This window comes from Schistosoma haematobium, chromosome 4 (assembly GCF_000699445.3).
Source record: "Schistosoma haematobium chromosome 4, whole genome shotgun sequence".
NCBI classification, from domain to species: Eukaryota; Metazoa; Platyhelminthes; class Trematoda; order Strigeidida; family Schistosomatidae; genus Schistosoma; species Schistosoma haematobium.
Genome location: NC_067199.1, coordinates 10,591,832 through 10,613,327, shown reverse-complemented (window position 1 = coordinate 10,613,327; position 21,496 = coordinate 10,591,832). Strand labels below are relative to the sequence as shown.

At 35.5% G+C, this 21,496-nt stretch overlaps 1 protein-coding gene across 2 annotated transcripts in view; it reads left to right on the top strand.

Moving 5' to 3' along the window:
* Positions 1-19,690, top strand: part of SRPK2_1 (SRSF protein kinase 2) — a 43,076-nt gene extending 23,386 nt beyond the window's left edge. For both annotated transcript variants that reach the window (XM_051215625.1, XM_051215624.1), the window contains one exon: positions 72-19,690. In XM_051215625.1, coding sequence (XP_051066157.1) covers positions 72-902 — 831 coding nt within the window. In that variant the 3' untranslated portion in view covers positions 903-19,690. The remainder of the gene's footprint in view (positions 1-71) is intronic.
* The last annotated feature ends 1,806 nt before the right edge of the window (positions 19,691-21,496 follow it).

Below are 21,496 nucleotides of genomic sequence, written 5' to 3'. Positions count from 1 at the left end.
CATGAATATATTATTCTTTTGTCTAAATCCATGTCACTAGGTGTGTCCGTTTTTTCCCTTTCTTTTACAAGCCTGTTCATGTTGGAAATTTCATACACAGTCTACCAGATCTCAGTCCTGCTCCTAGCGATGACGATTATGACGAAGAAGATGACGATGACGACGACGAGGATGATGATGATGAGACCAAAGAAGGTGAAGAAGATGAGGATGAAAGCGGAGATGATGAGGATCCTCGGATGCATTCGTTACACCATCATCATCGTCAGCATCATCATCATTCTCATTATTATGGACATCCATCTAATGCATCATCTGTTTATCAATTTTTGGATCCCCCTCATATAATGCCAGTAGAATCTTCTGATCATTCTCATTATGCTGACCCTTTAGCTATGGCAGTAGCTGCTGGACTACCACCTAGTAAAGCTGCTATACTAGCTTATGCAGCACAAGCTCTTGGACCAGATACTGTTTGGGCTGGTTTAGCTGCAGCAAAAAAACGTCAACAACAACAGCAAGCGCAACCAATGAATAATACAGAAGAGACAACTTCCGATTCACTTACTAATAATGATCATGTAATATTAACTACCTCAACTATAAAAACTGATGATGATGGTACACCACGTAACACTGATTCGTTGCAACAACAAAAGAAAGAAATAGATAATGAATTACATAACAGTGGACTTGATGTAGAAGATGTATCTAATTATTTCTCAACTTCACTTGAAGTACGTTCTGCTACAAGTTCTACAACCGAAGATATATCTAATACCCCCGACTATGTGAATAATATATCAGATATAAGGAATTTTGATTCTGAATTACAACGTACAGTGAGTGAAAATATCACTCATCAATATACTGAACCGACAGAAACACTTACAGAAGCTTAGTTTTCATATTCCAATTTATCTGATCTCTATCTCCTGTTTTGTGAGAACCACCTATAGGCTTTCATTTTATTACTCTTATCTTAAAGCATATTCACTACTATCTCATAAAACAAAACAATGACGTTTGTAATTTGGATGTTCTTGTTAGAAAAAGATTTTCATCTTATTTAATGATGTCTATTATTATTATCATCATCATCATATTGATATCCATAAATTGAAAGTTTGATGAACACATTCACTAAGTAGTAATGGTGGTGTATCTGCCAATTATGTCTTCTTTTTTGTTTTTAGTTTACATTCATTGTTTCCCTCGACACGTGGTTGGTTTTATACATCATATAAAACAAACAGCCTCGTAAACTTTCTCTTATATATATATATATATACAAAGATGTTTCAATGTACTTTTCGCTTTTATCTAATCCAACATATCTACCCTCTCTCATAATTTATTTGAAATATATTGCACCAAGATCAGATATAAAACCTGATATATATATATATATATATATATATATTGGTTTTACTAACTACTGTACTATTCTTGTCAATAATTTTGTCATTTCTCTTCATTTTTCCCTTCATGTACAACAACCTGGACCTCTAATTGTTTTAACATTGCGAAATTTCCAGTATTTGTAGACATTTCTATCGGCATAACCTAGGCCTTATCTGTACCGATATATATATAATTCTCATTTAGGTTAATCATTTTGATCCTAAACAAGAAAATACCCTTTGCATATTTCATCGTTACAAAGCACCGCCCCACCCTTTTAACAGTCCAATTGTACGTTTTAGTTGCTCAAATTCTTTCTAGCAACTTCATGCGGACTGTATTGTAAACTATACTCTTGTCATTAGTTTTTTTGTGTGCTTCCATTTTCACAAAAATCGTTTTTTGTTTGCGCGCGTTTGTATATCTATGAACATATAGCCACTGCTGCGCATGCCGTCCCGTCTATTGTGTTATCAAGCGAGAGAGAGGCAGTCAGTTCTGTTTTGGAAACTTTTAAGATTTAACAACTATTTGCTAAAAAAGATTATTACTATTATCATCACTATCAATACTATCACTAACTGACAGCTGATATCATTTTCTTTTTTTCATTATTCCTATTTCTGCAAAACCGCTGAACTATTCATATTTCAACATTAGAAGACTTACTCAAATAGTCATGTTATGCATTTTGAAATTATGTGATTTGTTGAACATTACACTAAAACTAATGTCATAAATAGAAAATATGTGATCTAATGCCAATTTATGCGACTCGTGTTTATACTTTGTTCTTGTTGTAAGTAAATATTCATATGAATGCGAAAATGCCTTAATTCCACTGCTATTTCATTTCTTTATTAATCCATACAATAAACAACCAATGATAGTAGTGGAACTTATTATAAACTATTTGAAAATAATTGGTCAGTTTTTGTTCCTAATTTTCATATATATATATATACTAAGTTATGCACATACACGAGTACTCATGTTCCACCATTTGTCCCATGTTTGAAATCGTGTTATATTGCCGGAAAAATTGATGATAAATATGACTTCGAAACTTTGTTAAGTTAGGTGTAATTGTTTTTTTTCTTGTGTGAGTGTATCTGTGTACCTACATTATCGACTATCCTTAAACAGATGTTCAAACGAATTCAGTTGTACAATTTACTTGGTCATAAGATTTCATGATAATTGATAACAACTCTGTTGCCATTCAAGACTTCGTGATTCGTTTTGTTTTCTCTGTTGATTTTGTGTGTGTTTGCTCTATCTTAACTAGTCAATTGTTACCCTAATAACTATACTCCAATCAAATTGGTTCGATCATTAAAATACGTCATTTCCAACTGTGCAAGAAATAGATACGTAAATCTGTCTTCTTTTTATGAATCTGGTTTTATGGGAATACTTATTTTTTTAGTGGATAATGGATACATGTTCAAGTTCAAACCTGGTTATAGTTATCAGAAAAAAATGGATTTATATTGTGAATGCTTTTAAAGTGGTAACGGATTTTTAGTTCTATACTACGTTTATTCTGCTGTCTTTGGACGGAATATATATAATCTATAATTATAACATGATCAATAAAGCCATCACATCGCGCTTGATCAGAAATAAAATTAATTCAGCTAAATCGCCGAGTACGCGCTTGTAACCTGGACGTAAAACAACTTTTACTGTAAAGGCAAATAATGTTACTTATTTAGTTTCCTCTGACATTCCTCGTAAAGAAGTGTCAGCCCCCCCAACAACATACTCTACCGGACCCTGTTCTAGACAATCCTTTCCAGCTGCTATTTGTCCTGATGTCTTCTTCCTCTTCCGGAGGCCGTGTGCCGTTCGGTCTTCCTCTTTTCCGTTTCACTTCAACATCCACTATCTCCGTTTTTGTTCAACTTCACAGACCTACTGCTGGAAATAACATTCTCGTCGACTGAACTCTCGGCCATTGATCTCCTTCCAGGAGGTCCACTTATGAACTAGAATACGCAGATGACATAGTCTTGTTAGGTGAAGACCCTGATAACATTCAGTCTTTTGATAGCACTGATCAACAATGCCAGGGTGTTTGGGGTGCGTTTCTTCCCATCTAAATGCAAGTTGTTGTCTCAGGGCTGGCCTGCGTCAACACCTGAATTACGGATAGGGAGTGAAGCAGTCGAACGTGTCGACAACGTCACTCATCTTGGAAGTCTGATCAGCCCTAATGGGTTGGATTCTGACGAAATTTCTACACCAATTCAAAAAAGCTCGTTTGACTTTTGCCGACTTGCATCACCTATGGCGAAGGTGAGATATCCATCTATCAATGGAGGGACGAGTATACTGAGCAGTAGTTCATTCTGTTTTACTTTATGGCTGCGAAGCGTGGCCATTAATAGTAGACGGTACTCGTAAGTTACTAGTTTTTGATCGCAGATGTCTTAGAAATATTGCTCGCACACAGTCACTAACGTCAAGTCTTAGCCATGTTGGTAGATGCAAACTACTTGGTCGGGATCTGCGTGACTGTTTTAACCTATGGTTGGAGACTTGGTGACATGGCTCAGAATCGATTACAATGACGTCTGTGTCTACACTCTTTGTCTTCTCCTAGACCGTGAATTTAAAATTGCTTTATATTTCTTTATACGAGCTAATTTTTTCTCCCTGTACTATATCAATGTACACAATCTTTCTTTTATATATTACTGCTATTGAAGTAAGTACTTCCATAAATTTGGTGTTCATCTTGTTGTGCTAATGAAATTTGGAAACGTGGACCGATGCATATATGTGCCTGGTCCTATGTTGTAACTGACTTGTGAGTTAATGCTTGTTTTGAGATGCTGTTTGGTGATTCCCACAATGTATATCCTAACGCCTCCACTGTCTTTTAATTTCCTCTTCATCTAGAAGCTGGTTTGTTCTCTCCCACAATAGGTTGTTGCTGATGGTATCCAGCCAACGGTTATTTCGCATTCTGTGTAAAGAATTGTTTATAAATTCTTGTACCTTCTTGATGGTTGTGCTAGTTTTCATAGTTTAGCTCCGTACAGTCGGACTATCTTGACTTTAGTATTAAAGATTCTCATTTTGATGTTGGCCTGCAAACAGTTGTTATGGGTTTTATAATGTCTTCAACTGTAGGAATGTTGTTCTTGGTTTACTGATTCTTGCCTTCAGTTCTGTATCGTGTAGTTGCATACAAGCTGTGCACTGTATTCATTGCTTCCCCTGCATGAGGTTTTTTCAACTCATTCAACTACTAAAAGAAAGAAATGTCGAGAATAAGCAGCCCTGTCTGATACCCATCCTCAATTAGAATGCATATCAGTTGTCCTTCGTGCACGACTGCGGAGTGGTCTGTTTTGTATGCTACTTATATTGACAGACATAAGTAGTATGTAACCAGTCCGAATTGGAAAACGTAGGAGCAGAAGGCTAAGAAGATACGGATGGGATTGTGAACTTAAAGAATCATACAAAATGTGAAGAATGAATAACGGAAATTTGCGAATGAAGTATTCACTTTATGGTTCATATATGCTCTGTACTTTTGTAATAAAACGCAATTGCTTATCCCTATCTCTGTTGTTGTTCACAACAGTCCGTCCTATGAATATTGTATGACGTTCATAATCCTCTATAAGTTTTCCTATCCATACCGCCAAACGCCTTACCATAGTCAAGAAAGTTTGACGAATTCCATTCACGTGATTGTTCAACGATGATCCGTAATGTCGCCTTTTGGACTGCACAACCGATCCTTACGGAATCCTGCCTGTTACTCTCGAAACTGGGCATCTACCGAACCTTCCATCCGGTTCAGCAACGCTGTTGAAAACGTTTGTTCAGATCGTGTTTCTTTGGTATCCGGGTGAGGTGTGTTTCCAGTCACGTCGGCACGTGTTCCACCTCCCAAATCTTCATGAGTAGAACATGGAGCATGTTTGCATTTATTGATATGTTTGACTCTAGTGCTTCCGTCGGCATATTGTCAGGTCTCTGCTTTCCCGCCCTTGATTTATCTGATGTCCATCCTGATTTATTCGATTGTTGGTGCGGTGATATCTATAGGAAGGTCTGTGTGTGCAGCTTCGATGTGCGGTGGGTTTAGTGTAGTTGGTCTATTCAGGAGTTCCTCAAAGTGTTCCACCCATCTGTTCTTCTGTTTCTGAATCTCGATGATTGGCCTGCCTTCTTTGTCGTTGACTGTTCTCTCTGGTTTACTATATTTTCCTTACCAGTTTCTTCGTTGTGTCACATAGCTGTTTGATATTTGCTTCTGTTGCAGCTTTCTCCATTGTCGTTGCTAAATCTTTCACGTATTTCTGTTTGTCGGCTATAATGATCTTCTTCATTTGCTTGTTTGCTTCAGTGTATTCGGTTTATGCCTTGACTTTCTCTGTTCCTGTTCGGCTGTTGTAAATTGTTATCTTCTTATTCTTCCTTTCTTGAATCTTGTTCAGGGTTTTGATAGAGATCCATTCCTTATGATGATGCTTCTCGCTGCCCAGAACCTCCTGACACGTTGGAGTTAATGCTTCTTTGATCTCTTTCCAATTGTCCACCATAGTAGTTTCCTCTTCTTCTTTGAGTAGATTTTGTAATGCTTGGTATCTGTTGTTGAGAGTTATCTAAAGTTGATTGAGTTTATCAGTATCTGGAAGGAAGTCTGTATTGAATGCTGTTTGTCTAGTTTTCTAGTGCTTATTTCGCTTCAGTTTCATCTTGGCAACCACCAGTTGGTGGTTATCTAAAGCGGTGTAACTGAAATCCGCAATTTAGACATAGTTAAAATGAATTGGTTATTCTTTTTTAAACTAAATACTTATTAATGCAAGAGGATTTGTAGAAATCGTAGAATTTCCCTAGTTTATATCATTGAGTTTATCTTGGTTAGATCACTACTGTAGACTGGTGAGGTTCAACCATGGGGGGCCCGGATTGCTCAGTGGTAACGTCTCTGACTGCGATGCTAGGTGACACGGGATGGAATCCGTCAGGGCGCACCATTTCCCTCAAGATTACAGGTATACCTTGTTGACGAGTGCCAAATAGCACGAAAACCGGGTCCAAGGTTTCCGGTTGACTACCACCAACCTATCTCAACATAGTGCACGCAGCGTCCAGTCACCTAGACCAGTGGCCACATTGTAACTTGGTCGATAGCATTCGATCTGCACTAAGAAGGACTTGACACACATGACATTGATCACCACACAGTGACCAATCAACTGTGATTAGTCCTATTATTTGCCCCCAAATGCTCTGGTATGACCGAGAGCGGGTTGGGCTCGCCCTCACTCTCGAAATACTCTCACACGGCCACGCGTATACAGCCTCTGCCAGGGAAGTCCTACTCCCTGCCTTCTCGTGCCGGGGGTGTTGTTTACGAAAATGAGAGTACGAAAAGCGAAACCACGTGCATTTTTCGTGGTATGAAAGAAATCTGCAAAGGGCTGGCTTGTGTTGGTCCTTCACGACTCCCTGGCTGAGGTCCTAGAAATGGAGCAACACAGTGGCTAGAAACGTTATCAGACCAGAAGCCAGTGGCGATCCAGCTGTAACCTTTTACTTTCCTCGTAAAAAGTGGTTGCTTCTTCCTTAGCTGAAAGATTTCTGATTGTACCTTTTCGTTTCCCTCATTATTATTATTATTACGCTACCTTACCTTATTGTGTTCGTTATTGTTCTTTTTTTAACGCTCCTCACCTTTTTTTCCTTCTCTTCAAATTCCCATTGTTTTGTGTGGCGCATATATATTTGTTGCCCTCTTGTACCAATACTTATGTGTTCAAATAAATAAATAAACAACCATGTGGGATGTGAGGCAGTTATCCACCATAGGCGATAAATGAGGGTTGCGAAGCACTGTAAAGTGATTGCAGTTATACTTACACACTATTGAACGCTTGTTCAGTGGTCTAGAATTTAAACGTTTGCATGAGACCAAATACACCGGGTTCAAACACCTGATATGCAGTCGTGAATGAACATAGCTGAAGAGTTCCATACTAGTACGAGATACGAAGTACGGCGTACCCAAACACGATCGAGTGCTGATGCGTCACTGAGCCCCTTCTCCTGTGGGTAAATCCAGCAAATCTAACAAGATCACTGTCATTCTCGATGACTTAGAGATCCTTTTATCCGGGGGATTCGTGTTTATCAACACAAATAGCAAAATACAATTCCTAAAGTTTAGTTATTTTAATTGGAAGGTGTTAACATCTGTAAATGGTATCATATCACGTACTAATATCTAATGAAGTACTTTTGAAAACCACGGTAGCTAGTAACGTTGACCTGTAAGTAAAAAATTTTCCATGGATTTTCGCTGTATCTCCTACAAACGTCTCACAATAAACATAGTCGTTTACCCATTAATGTTCAACTTCAAGATGAGTTTACTAAGTTTTTAATAGGTAGTCATGGATGGTAGAGTTCTCCCACAAATCCTAATGCTTGTTCCAACTAGCTATCCTAAAGTAGAAGTGTTTCAGAAGTCCCAAAAATATCTTTTAACGAGGCCCAGTAACAGACAACTCGCTGTCTGATCAGCGTTGAATAGAATCTCCCCAGAAACATTTAGACAATACATAGGGGTGTGCTACGGTTTTGATTGGATAATTAACTATGTGGCTACTACAGCTAGTATGGTTCGAGAAGATTCTAGAACCTCAGGGCCGTTTGAAAAAGTAAAAATAGCCTCGCTTTTCTATACGTTAACGAACTTTGGAGTAAAGCGTCCCTTCACACTTTCCACCTTTTCTCTTGTGTTCAAGTTGTGTAGATTTAGCCTGCGGTTACTAGAAGGGCTTAGAAAAACCGATTCAAACGTTCAGTTGGAAGACTTATCAACAAGACTTTTATTCCCAAAATTTAGTGGAAGTGAATATAACTCATGGGTTTAATTGTGTGCGTCTTCACTGACTCAGACAGGGACAAATAGACTCTAACATAGTTCGAATGAAGAACTCACACAGTCACTATGGCGTACCCATGCTTGAAGTCTTACCTACCATACGGCCTTCAAACATCATGTGATCTGCCTGGCGTCGTCAGCACTATCACTTCCATCTTTAACTGTAAGTTCTACTCTATACATTCAATCGAGGTGAGGGCACATCACATATTTTCTTCTTATTCAAATAAAAACAATAAATGGAGTTGGCAGAGGCACATGATTTCAGACATCAAGTTTCATTCAAGTCATTTTAAGCCTTACAATTCCTTTAAAATTATTTATCACACATCTTTATCATTTTACATTAGTATGAATCGTTTACAGAAAAAATATTCTAATCGAATTTATCTTGGGAAATTCCTCTCGGATCATTTTTATCAACAAACTAATTTCCACTGCTTCATTGCAATTTTTTAAATTCCATTTGTCACGAATTACCTCAGTCGAAGTATTATTGTAAGCGAATCTCAACTGAAATCATTTAGTATCGAATGCAACATACACATTCCATAACTCTTCACAACGCCTCATCAAACAAACTTTTAAAGTTAGCTGATTAATGCTTTGCGTCAAGTTGTTACTAATGTCACTGAATGATCGTTGAGCTAGATGGCAAACTGATTGAAGTCGTAATTGTGCTATGGTATAACTAATCCATTTGTCTTGATGTTCCAAAATTCGATCTTAGGTTTGACCTATCATGAGTGGTCTCATAATAAGACGATGCATCTATCCAGTGTTCTCTGGTTCTTCAAAATACCCAAAATTAAGTTATTACACGAAGAATACAATCTACAAAGATGATCAATATCCGCAAAACTCAAAACAAATTGGAATCACGTAATATTTTCTGAATTCATTTATTATTTTTAGTTCGCTCGTTTCTCTTCTCTCTTGTTTTTCTCAAACTTTGTTTCATTTATCAGACGACCGTCCGTTGATTGTTTTTTTTATCAGTTCCTAATTATAGTAACAGTAATTATAGTAATTATTATTTATTGTAATTTTATCAGTTTTCACAAGTGATACGAAAGTGTGCGATAATATCTCCATTTTTATTTGGATACATTTTTTCTGTCATTGGTCTATTTCAACTAGTCGAGGAACTTGCGAAAAAATAATTGGGGAAGTTAGTATCACCAACTATCTAACGATGACATTAATAAATCCGACTATAATATATGATCGGTAAGGATGGTAACTCGAAAAATAAGTAACATTAAGAACTGAATTTAGCTAGAAACAACTATTGAAAACTAGGAAGTACTGAACAGCATTTGATTTGGTCGGTAATTAACACACTAGTAAACTGAAGATTCTTGGGTCCGATTTCTGATGAACTACTAGATTATCAACTCTTGAGGACTTTAATACCAAGCAGGGTGAAGCAGGTGTCTAGTGCTTCTTAATGTTCGACCATTTTCTCGGTAATAACAGTTCATGATGTACACTGTATGTCCATTAACAATAATGATAATAATAAAGCCTCTAAATAATTTGAAACCAATTTTTATCAAGAAATGATATCATTTGGATAACTACTGTAAACAATGATGTACTTGATATCTTTTTCAGCCTTTTTCTGTAAATCACAAGGATATTCAGTCAACACTTCACCAAGTTGGAGTTTGGAAGTTTTTAAACTCATTATTGAATAACAGCAATCGTTTTCAGTCAAGAATTATATATTCATTAGTTGAAATTTTATCTTTTCAAATTCTATGGTAATTCTGAGAGCAAAGTACCACGAGGTCTGCTGCAATTCCACCTACGAAAATAACCTTATGTCCACGAGCTCTAATACTGTAAACTCTGACTATTGGTAACCCGCCCTTCGCCAAACTATCAATCAGAAAAACAGATAGACTAACCAATCTGCCTTGAATCGGACCAATGGATTATTAATTTGGATTTATAATTGTAGAACCCGATAAGAAATTATTGAAAAGAATATTTTTCGTTCATACAATCGTGTTTTAATATAATAGGCATTTTTCGGCGATTACAATCTGATATGAATGGTGAAATAAAGAAGCCATGACAAACAACGGAAGCTGTTGTTGAGGACATTACTTCACTTAATTCAAGGCTTGTAAAATACTTATATTTAGTTTTATCCCTGGTTTATTCTTTAAACCTTGAACTTTCGTTAGACTCATGATTCACTGCCGTACCCTTTCCTATTCCAAAGGTATTGTAATTTAAACGTAACTTTTTGTACTCAATTTTTCTACCCTAATGCTTAGTTTGGACATAGTTGTATTTTTCTGTTTGTGCGTAGTGGTAGTTTTAGTCATCTATGTATCTGTATATCTTTTTACACTATTTGGAACTAGGAATAAATCGGATAGTGTTTCAGTTGGCTCGTTTTCTCTCTATCTCTGGCTTTTCAACCACTCATTTGAAAGATTCAAAAGAACAATACAAAATGAATTTAAACTTCACCCCATTGCACAAGCTAGTGGCTACCAGGACTCAGTAGCTAAGTGGATTTTGAGATGGTGTTTGGAGCAAATGGTACTGGGTTCGGGTCCCAGAGTGTACATTAACTCTGGGATGGAAGAATATTCGGCTGATGAGTCACAAATAGGACGGGAAGCGCATCCTGGATCCCACCTCTAGCCACCATCCATCATTGCTTATAAGGCTTATGACTTAAGGCAGTATCGCGGTAATCCGCCAATAACAGGCTGATCAATTGCAGTCCTAAACATCAATGGAAATATTTAAACGAACAATACGAAATGAATTCATGTGAAGAATAGTTTTATTCTCCCTGACTCGAGGTTGTTATCCTCGATTCGGACTCACGTATTTCTAGTCCAAGGTTGAGCCAGTTATCCTATTGTGTCAAAGTCTTAACCTAGATAGCGACGAGTGTATTATTGTGCAGACGTATCAAGGACGTAACACAGTGACGTTGAATTATCTTGTATCATTTAGACTCAGAAAATCACGTGATGAAATACAAAAGGCGGGACTACTACACACCATAAATAGATCACGATAGTTACATAACTAGAATGCCTGTGATTTAACGTTGAGCAACGTCTTTATAGTTGACTAACTGTAATTTTTACACATGAAAAAATATCTAAATAATCACTGAGCTAAATATAAGCATACAATTAGAAAGTATGAGCAATTTAATTTCTCCAAACATTTTTAAAATGAGTAAATGTCTTAGACAGTATATATTCATCCTTCAGAAATAATATATGTGCCCTAATCATTAGTACTAATCTAAATGAAACTTAGTGAAATTCAGTTTCAAGTTCACATACATTCAAACAGTATCGTCAAAATTCCTATCTAATTATTCTATTCATTATAGAATAGTAATTTCCATCTTTTTTTGTAGATTGTCATTGACGATTACTGTTTACACATTACTTTTTCTGTGTATTCTTTAAAGTCTAACTTCAATTGACCCATGATTTCAATCTGTGAAATTTCCAAAATCTCCACAAACCCCCTCTGATATTAATTTACAGATAACCACCATAGTGACTTATTCAATTTTTTAAAAAAAAGTCTATTAGGATATTTTTGATTTGTTTAACCACACCTTGATAAATTTGTAATTCATTATTATTATTATTATTATTATTATTATTATTATTATTATTATTATTATTATTATTATTCTAGACAAATGTATCATGTCTTCAGAAAAGCCATCGTGTAACTTTTTACAAATATCTATTCATTAAAGCGAATTAAATGATACATTTATCATCATAGACAGGCGTTGCCTGAAACAATCATTATAATAATGGACCGGAAAAAATGAATACTGAACTGTTGTTGTATTTAAGCTAAGTATTCTTCATACCACCTAACATTGAAATCTATTGTATACAATATCATGTCATTTAAACTAGCGACCACATTTTAACTTACTCGATAGAATTTGGTTAATGTCAAAGGACTAGATAAATATAATATTGATTACTACTTAGTAATTAATTATTTTTAACATTTAATAATTTAATGTACTCAAGATATCAACTTTTGGTTTCGATTATCCGATTATATTAACCTCACTCACCTGTATTATTGTAATGCATTGTTAATTGCCTTCATTATTTAAATGTAAGTAAATCCTTTGTATTTACTGATTCGTCCGTTCATCTTTTCGCTTGTTCTCCTCTCTTCTAGATTGTCTCACATAAATTGCTTTTCACACTTTCCCTCAATACACAGTATACCTTCAGGCTAAATGCAAATGCACTAAAGACTAAACGTTGCAACAGTAGCTTTATTTCATCTACTCTTGAATATTCAAATAAGCACTTGAAGAATGCACATTTTTTGTCGGCTTGTGAATTAAATGATAGGACATTTCCTTCCTTTTTGTATGAACGAAACGCCTTAGCATTATTTTGATTGTTCTCTAGGATTCACGCGAAATATGCTGCGCCGCAAGTCTTTGTACTTGAGTTTTAATTTAACTTCGAAAGCCATCGTCCAGAAGATACAAGTGTTTGTTGACAGCTGTCTACGCAAAAAATACTTCGGATCCGTTGGTCAGACACTATCAGCAACAACCTATTGTGGGAGAGAACAAACCAGATCCTAGTGGAGGAAGAAATCAGGAAGAAGCGCTGGAAGTGGATAGGACACACATTGAGGAAAGCACCCAACTGCGTCACAAGGCAAGCCCTCACTTGGAATCCTGAAGGTCAAAGGAAAAGAGGAAGACCAAACAACACGTGACGCCGGAAAATGGAGACAGACATAAGGAAAATAAACAAAAATTGGACAGAACTGTAAAGGAAGGCCCAGGATAGAGTGGGTTGGAGAATGCTGATCGGCGGCCTATGCTCCATTAGGAGTAACAGGTGTAAGTAAGTAAAGTAAGTTTAACTTAACACCGAATGATATAAAGTGGATCAGGAGTATTCGAATATTTAAGTACCAAGAATAAATTAAGAACGTTAGTATTTTAGAATCGAATTCGATTGAGAAGCTCCATAATAACTTACAGCTTCTTTCACGGACTAAAGTGTGATATATTCAGATTTCTCCGTTGTGTTCGATATTATTCAAACACTTAGTTGAAGTTAACTGATCCACTTTGTTGAATATGTCTTATCAGTCTATCAATTTATCTAATTTTTGTATGAAAATATTATTTTATTAGTCCTGCTTTCTATTAAATTGTAAATACTTTTCTTTTTTCATAATCAATATGTCCTTGTATCGTAATGAGTCAGCGGTATTATCCTAGACCTTATATTTCTGCTATGCTTGAAGAGGTTACGAGTTCACCAAATCTGAGAACGGAGGACAAAGACTCTGTGACACAATGACAGATAAGTTAGTTATTCCGACACGTCGTAGCCCCTCTAACTAGAGAGAGAAGTTCAAGTTCGGAAGAGGGAAATATATTCCACAAGCAGTCAGAAGTATGAACAACCACGACAAGTCTATTCAGAAATACACTCATTTATATGTTGATTCATACACTCATTTCTGTTTAATAATTAGAATAAAATTACATATATGAAAAATAAGAAATCACATGTTGAGTATAGTTCATGTTAACCTAATGCAAGAATATCATATATCATACGGGAAAACAAAAACAAATACTATACTGAGTAATCAACACATTGAATTAAAACGGAATTAATGTTGAACAAAAATCATAATGATCAGAAGGGCTTTGTGGAGATTTTAGAAATTTCACAGATTGAAATCATGAGTCAGTTGAAGCTAGACCACCATGGAAAACCTGGAAGCTTTGGACGGCCGTTTCGTCCTAGTATGGGACTCCTAATGAGTAAATCAATCTAATTTTGACTTTAATTCCCATCATATCAATTTCATATTATTCTGACTTGTTTTATAATTGGTCATTTTTATCTCTAACCAGTTATCCCGATGGTTATGATATTTGATCATAGACATTAATTAATTTGTATCTTGATTGTGAAAAACCTATACTGTTGTTTTTTTAACATTATCTTATGCTGTGGTTTATTCTCAGTGTTTATCAATCAATGTGGAATTCCATGGATAATCTCGGTTTCATGATGTTCAATGAACATTAAATATCACAGTCCAAGGTTGAAAATTTATTATTATTATTATTATTATTATTATTATTATTGTATTTATATTTTCAATACGTCGTATTTTGTAAAATTTTTAACATTCTTGTTTAGAATTTACTTGGAATAAATGACAGTTTGATTTATTTATATTCTAAATTTGTACGTAGAGCTGCTCTCAGATTGAATATCACTGAAACTGCTTATCATAATATATTTGTACTGATCATTTGAATTTTCTCATCGATGTTTAGGACTGTAGTCGATCAATTTCTTATTGGTACATGTGCATCCTATGAAGATTGCTTCGATGTTGACTAGAGATGCTAAAAAGAAAGTGATCAATTGCAGTCTTAAACATCAATGAAAAGACTCAAACAGTCAATACAAATAAATTAAAACTCGTCCCACTGAACAAGTCAGTGGCTATTTGGATTCACCAACTTAATGGATAATATGTTGCTGTTTGTAGTGACAGTACTGAGTTCGAGTCCTAGAATTAACGTTATCTCTGAGGTTCAGGCTTGTCCAGCTGATGAGTTCCGAATAGGAAGAAATGTTTGACTGGGATTTCACTGCCGACCACCACCCAACTCTGCTTAGAAAGTATTTATCATAATTTGTTCACCTTTTCCCAGTTAATTCACTCCACTCGACGGCTACTACTCGGACCGGACCACTCCAACCAACGCCTCCTCCCTAGCCCCGCAACGGTGTCCACGGAACTGCTCACTTTCTGCCAATTCTGTCAGCGACATGAAATATAGAAGACTACAATAGGCACGATGCATGTGTGTTTATTAGGGGATGTTACGAACTATTTAGATAATAAATTCACATGGCCTTCAGGCGTTCATTTGGATCTTTCAGTGTGTTCTGCCATCCGAACTGTCTTCTCGTCTGCTCTTTAAGAGTTCTGCCAACGCCATGATTTCGATGCATTGAAACTCTTCACTTCATTTGACAAATGTTGCAAATTCGACGCCACGTTCCGCTACATACTACTTATAAACATCCTTGTGAGAAGCGTCTACTACAATAATGCGACTATCATTTGTTACCATTAGTAAGAATTGATTTTAGCCTTAACCTGACCATAGATTTCTTACTGAAATGTTTGTTCATCTAATTTGAGTTGGTTTACTACCAATCACGAGTGTTCACAATGATTATCAAACTGTTTAAACCTTCATAAACCACTTAACAGATTGATATAAACACAGCCAATCGCGGCTAGACTATTAAATTAGTGATGTTAGTAATTTGATTGTGAAGTTTGCTTATTGATCATGGGATTGATATATGTTGCAGAACAATTGAAAAATCAAAGTGTATTCGTTTTATGTTTCATCCTAATTTGCCACTAATCAACAGCGCTCTAGAATGATCTTGAGAGGGATTATGATATACATGCAGCTCATTTGGAAATCGATATTTTAAGTCATTATTAGTCAGTGAAATAGAAATCCTTTCCTACTTCAGATTTCGATTCACACTATCACATGGTCGGAATAACCTTATTAGGCAATCTATTTTGAGAGAGCCTATACAATTACGGACGAATTTTGAGAAATTCCACCCAATCAGAAGACAGTCGGTATAGAGTGAGAATATATTATAGTAAACCAAAAAAATTAGGGTAGATACACTTCTCTAACATGGTTTAGGAACTTCTCAAGTTTAGAAAGAGGTTCTGCAGTTCTGAAATCGTAATCCATACGGTACAGGGACTCATCCGTGTGACTCTATAATAGTCGACCTCTGGAGTCATGATAAGGTCGCAAAGATTCTTTTAGCCTCGACCACAGTGATTCTATATTATTGGTGTGTACTCCGGTGATGGGGTCTACAAAATGTCTCTTGTAAACGACGGCACGATGTACCTATTAAAGTGTAGATGGGCATCGATATGCTTTCCAGTCGTCTGTGTATATTGTGGTACCCGGGTCCACACGCTCTTGTATAATTGGTATTATCGTTGTAGCCTGTTGGTTACTCACACTCTGTAAGTGTTCCTTTTGAGATAATGCATCATATATACCAAAGGCCTGTTAAGCATATTTAAGGAAGTACTACTTACCCAGTCTTCTCTAACACCCCGTCCTCTTTTGGATCTGCGTTCTCTACGGCACTCCCGATTCCTCCAAATGTCGGGTTCAAGCTTATCATCTTCATGGAACACAAATCTCGACCGCACTCACATCATTATTGCTTACCAAAAATTAAGTCTTCATAGTCATAGGTCAAAGTTTGTTTTATAATATTCCCCTAGTTAGTCAGATATAAAGTTCTCTTGATAAGGGAGGTGGGTAGCAATTCTATTTGTTCTTCATATGTGCTTTATCTATCTATCTTATAAAAATTCGATCAGTTATATCGGTTTGAATTTAAAGTCTTTATGTCTTCTATAGTGGGCTCAGCAACTTTGGATCACATAAATGAAACTTGGTAGATTGTATTTTGAATTTTAATGAATGGAAACAATGTACCTACCATATGCGACAATTATTCATGGTAATTGATTGATGTTGTTCTAGTCTAATTCAAAGTTAGTCTTTATCATAGATTTTGGATATTAACTAAAAAAAATATTGAAAAACAATTTATAGAATTTCTCATTTCTGTTATTTGAATTCATCTTTGTCTTCACTTCCTGTTTTCTTTTCAAGAAAGAAATGATATTTAATTAATTCTTTTTAGTTTCTTTAAATCGGATCTTTTTTATCAAATATGAAAAATTAAAATGAACTCTACTGATTGATGTATTGATTAGTTGAAGTGGTTTTGTATAGATTGGTTTGATCTATAGGTTGAATTTCTATGTAGATTGATGTCAGTTGACATTAATTGTTGGGGACGTATAAAGTAGATCATTATTGATTTAGATGAACTTCCGTTATATTATATTATTTAGTATGAACTCTGGTTATCGTTTTTGAACACAATTTTACTATGATTTTTGTTTGGTGATAACTATCTCAAGCCTGGATAAAGGAGAAGGGTTGGGCATGGGGTTAGCGACCCCATCCCGTAGAAAGCTGACTCGCTAAAAAACGTTAACCAGAAAAAATTATTCAAACAATTTAAACTCTGTGCTGAGAGTCAAAAGGTCTTCATTTAGAAGAGTTATGACGCCTCATGGTGAAAGTCGAGTTCCTTCGGAAGTCACGAGGCTGATGCCCCTTCTGACAACCAGAGCAACCATTTATCTAGGTACATGGAATCCTCGTACAATGTGGAAGAGTCTCCCAAATTGCTGCAGAAATGAAGAGATACAACCTGGAGGTGCTTGGAATCAGTGAACACATTAGACACAGGTTGGACAACAACGACTAACTTCAGGGGAACTTCTGTTATACTCCGGCCATGATGAAGAAAATGCCCCACATACACAAGGAGTTGCATTGATGCCTTAGGATGGAAATCTCATGGACCAAGGATCATCAAAGCCTCTTTCAAAACGAAGAAAGAGGGCATTTCAATGAACGTCATCCAATGTTATGTACCTACCAATGATTAAAATGAAGAAGTTAAAGATCAGTTATAAAATAGGCTGCAGTCAGTCGTTGAGAAGTGCCTAACAAAGGACTTGACCATTCTGATGGGAGACCTAGATGCCAAGGATGGAATGGAGAACATCGGATATGAAGACATCATGGGACGAAATGAACTGGGAGAAAGGAACGAAAATGGTGAGAGATTTGCAAACCTGTATGCCTTCAACAAACTGGTCATAGGCGGCACTATATTCCCACATAACCAGTAACAGTAAGTAACAGGAGTAAGTACGTAAGTAAAATAACTATCCAGTTTATAAGTTTTGATCATTATGACCTATATACTGGGGTCATCATCAAATTACTACACTTACTAAACTGGTCTTCTTACTCTGGTTAGTGTAGCAAGAAAAACGAGAATGGAAGTAATCTCGTTCACTGTATTAAAGTTGGCGTTGAAAAATATTAACATAGTGCACGAATACATCAGTACCATTGTAAACTGGAGAACACTGGACAGTTTTTTGTCGTAATGTGGGGCTCATCAGAAGTGAGGAACTACAACCATAAAAGAGATCTAGCCCATAAACTAGTTTCTTGGTAAACCCTTGACCATTAGAACTATTGAGTTATTGTCCAGTGAGTGGTACAGCTTCAACTTCAACCAACTTGAAATAAAAAACAAAGATAATTCAAAACCATTGGTAACCATTTTATTCAAGGAATTTCTGAAATACACTGATCACGATATCACACTAAAAGTTCAGGAAAATTCTGAAGTTACTAGTGAGTTAAATATCATATTTGATTTCAGGAATGTTATATCCCGATGTGAACAATGAATGGTAACTGTTGGAATATATTTCTGGACTATTACTATACATATATTTTTATTGTATAATTGCTAAGTAACTAAACTATGCATATTCATGTTCCTCTTACCATAAGCTTTATTTTAACTCATAGACTATTATTATACGATTTACCATTCATGAGTTATGCCCAGTCTATCAATTACCATCTCCCACATTCACAGCCACTTTTGGATAAATCTTGTACAAATGTTGTTTCCTATTTTATGCTATGATGTGGTCTCTTTGGTTTGTATATAAACAGAGCATGTTTGAAATACATGATTCATATCGCAGAGGCTGAGATTGGTGTTCTGGACTTAACAGGTAGGGCTAGGCAGAAAGCAGGACCGATAAGGACTCTAGACTGCTCATACAAGTTCTATGCAGCATAGGTCCGATCGATAATTCACTGTTCTCTAATTGGTGGTGTCATTACATTATACATTGATAGGGGCACAAACCCACAAGTTATAACAAAGAGGTATTGTGAAGACTGATTTAATCAGTAGATTTTCTTGTCTCAGTTGAGGATACCATTGAGAGTTATGGAGCACTGGACAGTTTTTTCATCTTAGTATTGGACTCTTTAAATTAAGACAAAACAGCTGTCCAATGCTCTCTAGTTTTCACTGAAGTATTTATTACTAAAATCATATCACCACAAATTATGTACAATAATTTACCTGTCATTCGACCATAATTCCTGAACATATCAGTAACCACCTCCTTGTGTACAATGTTGTTATGAATAGAAGTGGTTTAATTAGAAATCAATATTTAAGTTATTGACTGATAAGTTAGAAATTCTCTACTTCGAACTTTGATTCATACTATTACTTAGGGTGAATAATCTTATTGAACAATTTTTACAAGAAACAGATTAATCAATATAAATCAATCAATAATTTCTGCACTGTAATTTTAGATTGATTAGAAACTTAATTCTCCTAAATAATAATCTTTCAAATTTCACGCTGCTCAGTTGTTATCGATTGATATTTCTGTAGATCAATGAAATACAAAGATACTTATGGGGTGGAACTAGCAATCTTATTTACTATTGTTCAACCATTGTTTGTAGAAATTCATTATTTTTATTTTACTAATACAATGGGTTATATCACGCTTAGTTTGATTCCACATACTAGTTCAAAATTCTAGAACGAGTGTGAGATAATGAAAGCATTGACAGTGTACTAAAATGTCTGTTGTATAGATTCCCATTAATAATCTATTCATCACAGGTAAACAAACTGTGATTGTCTACTATTTTCTTTCTGAAGTTCAAGTATTCAAAGACATGTTCGAAGACAATACTGATAGTCGAGAGGTTAGACAGAATTTATTATTAATGACTTACAATAATATAGTGATATTCATCCGTTATTCGTAAACCAGTAATTCAAATACAAACAATGCTATCAAAAATACATGAAGTTTGTGTTATTCTGAATCTAATAATAATAATAATAATAATAATAATAATAATAATAATAATAATAATAATAATAATAATAATAATAATAATAATAATAATAATAATAGTAATAATAATAATAATAATAATAATAATGGTCGAATAGTGCTTATGATACACAAGTTTGTTTTCCTGTTTGTTTGTTGTTTCACAATAAAATGTGTAATTTTGGATCTCTCCTCTATGGAAGATTACCTCTGTTCTGAATCAAAATGTGAAAACATACAAAAATTGTTATAATTATATGACCCTGTCAGGAGCTCTTTATAATTTCCCCAATGGACATTTAGAACTGTTATAACTTGTGGCCTGTGTGCCCTGTTAATATATAACGTGATAATACCGCCAATTAGAGAACAGCGAATTATCGATCGGACCAATGACAGATAAAACCCGTGCGAGCAGTCTAGAGTACTTATCGGCCCTACTTCCTGCCTAGCCCAGCCAATTAAGTGCAGAACACCAATCTCAGCCTCTGCGATATAGATCAAGAACCCAGGAAAATGCTGAAAATACTCCCATAAATTAACATTTTTCGGAAATTTCCAAGGGAATTCTAGAAAGCAACAAAGTAAATTTTGCAGAGACCAAAAACAAAGATTGACACCGATAGCCTAGAAGATGAACTAATCAGTGTCAACAAGTTTTTGAGAGAAGATTAACACCCATAGAAATTTATTGAGAAATTCAGAAAATGTGATAATAAAATGCCCAAAGAAACTACAGTAAACAAAAAGCCTATTTTCATTCAACTTAAATCTAAAGGTGAAGATATTACAGAGATAATCAACATAAGACTAAAAACCATACTAACAAGAACAAATCCTGCAACTAGACTGATCATCTTGTGCAAAACAACATGTTCTTTAGCTCAATCAAAGGTCGATAGGTATCCTTTTCATGTTACCATTAACTGCTCATGCGAAGTCTATCTGTCTTTCGAAGCATTTACATTGGTAGGACAGAAAGAAGGGCCTACCTTTAATTCAGAGAACATATTTCAGAAATTCTGAGGTCAAGCGAATTAAAGACATTCACTAGTACTACCTCGAGACACCTCCCTGATACATGATATCAAGCTGATACACTGATGTCTTTCAAGGTGATTAATAAATAATTAAATCCCGATCTTCCGAAATTTTCTAAAGCTATAGCGATCAAATATCTAAAACCAGATCCATGTATCCGAAAAGAAGCAGTAATAAGTTTTTCTTTGCCCTGGTGACACTACACCCTTTTAT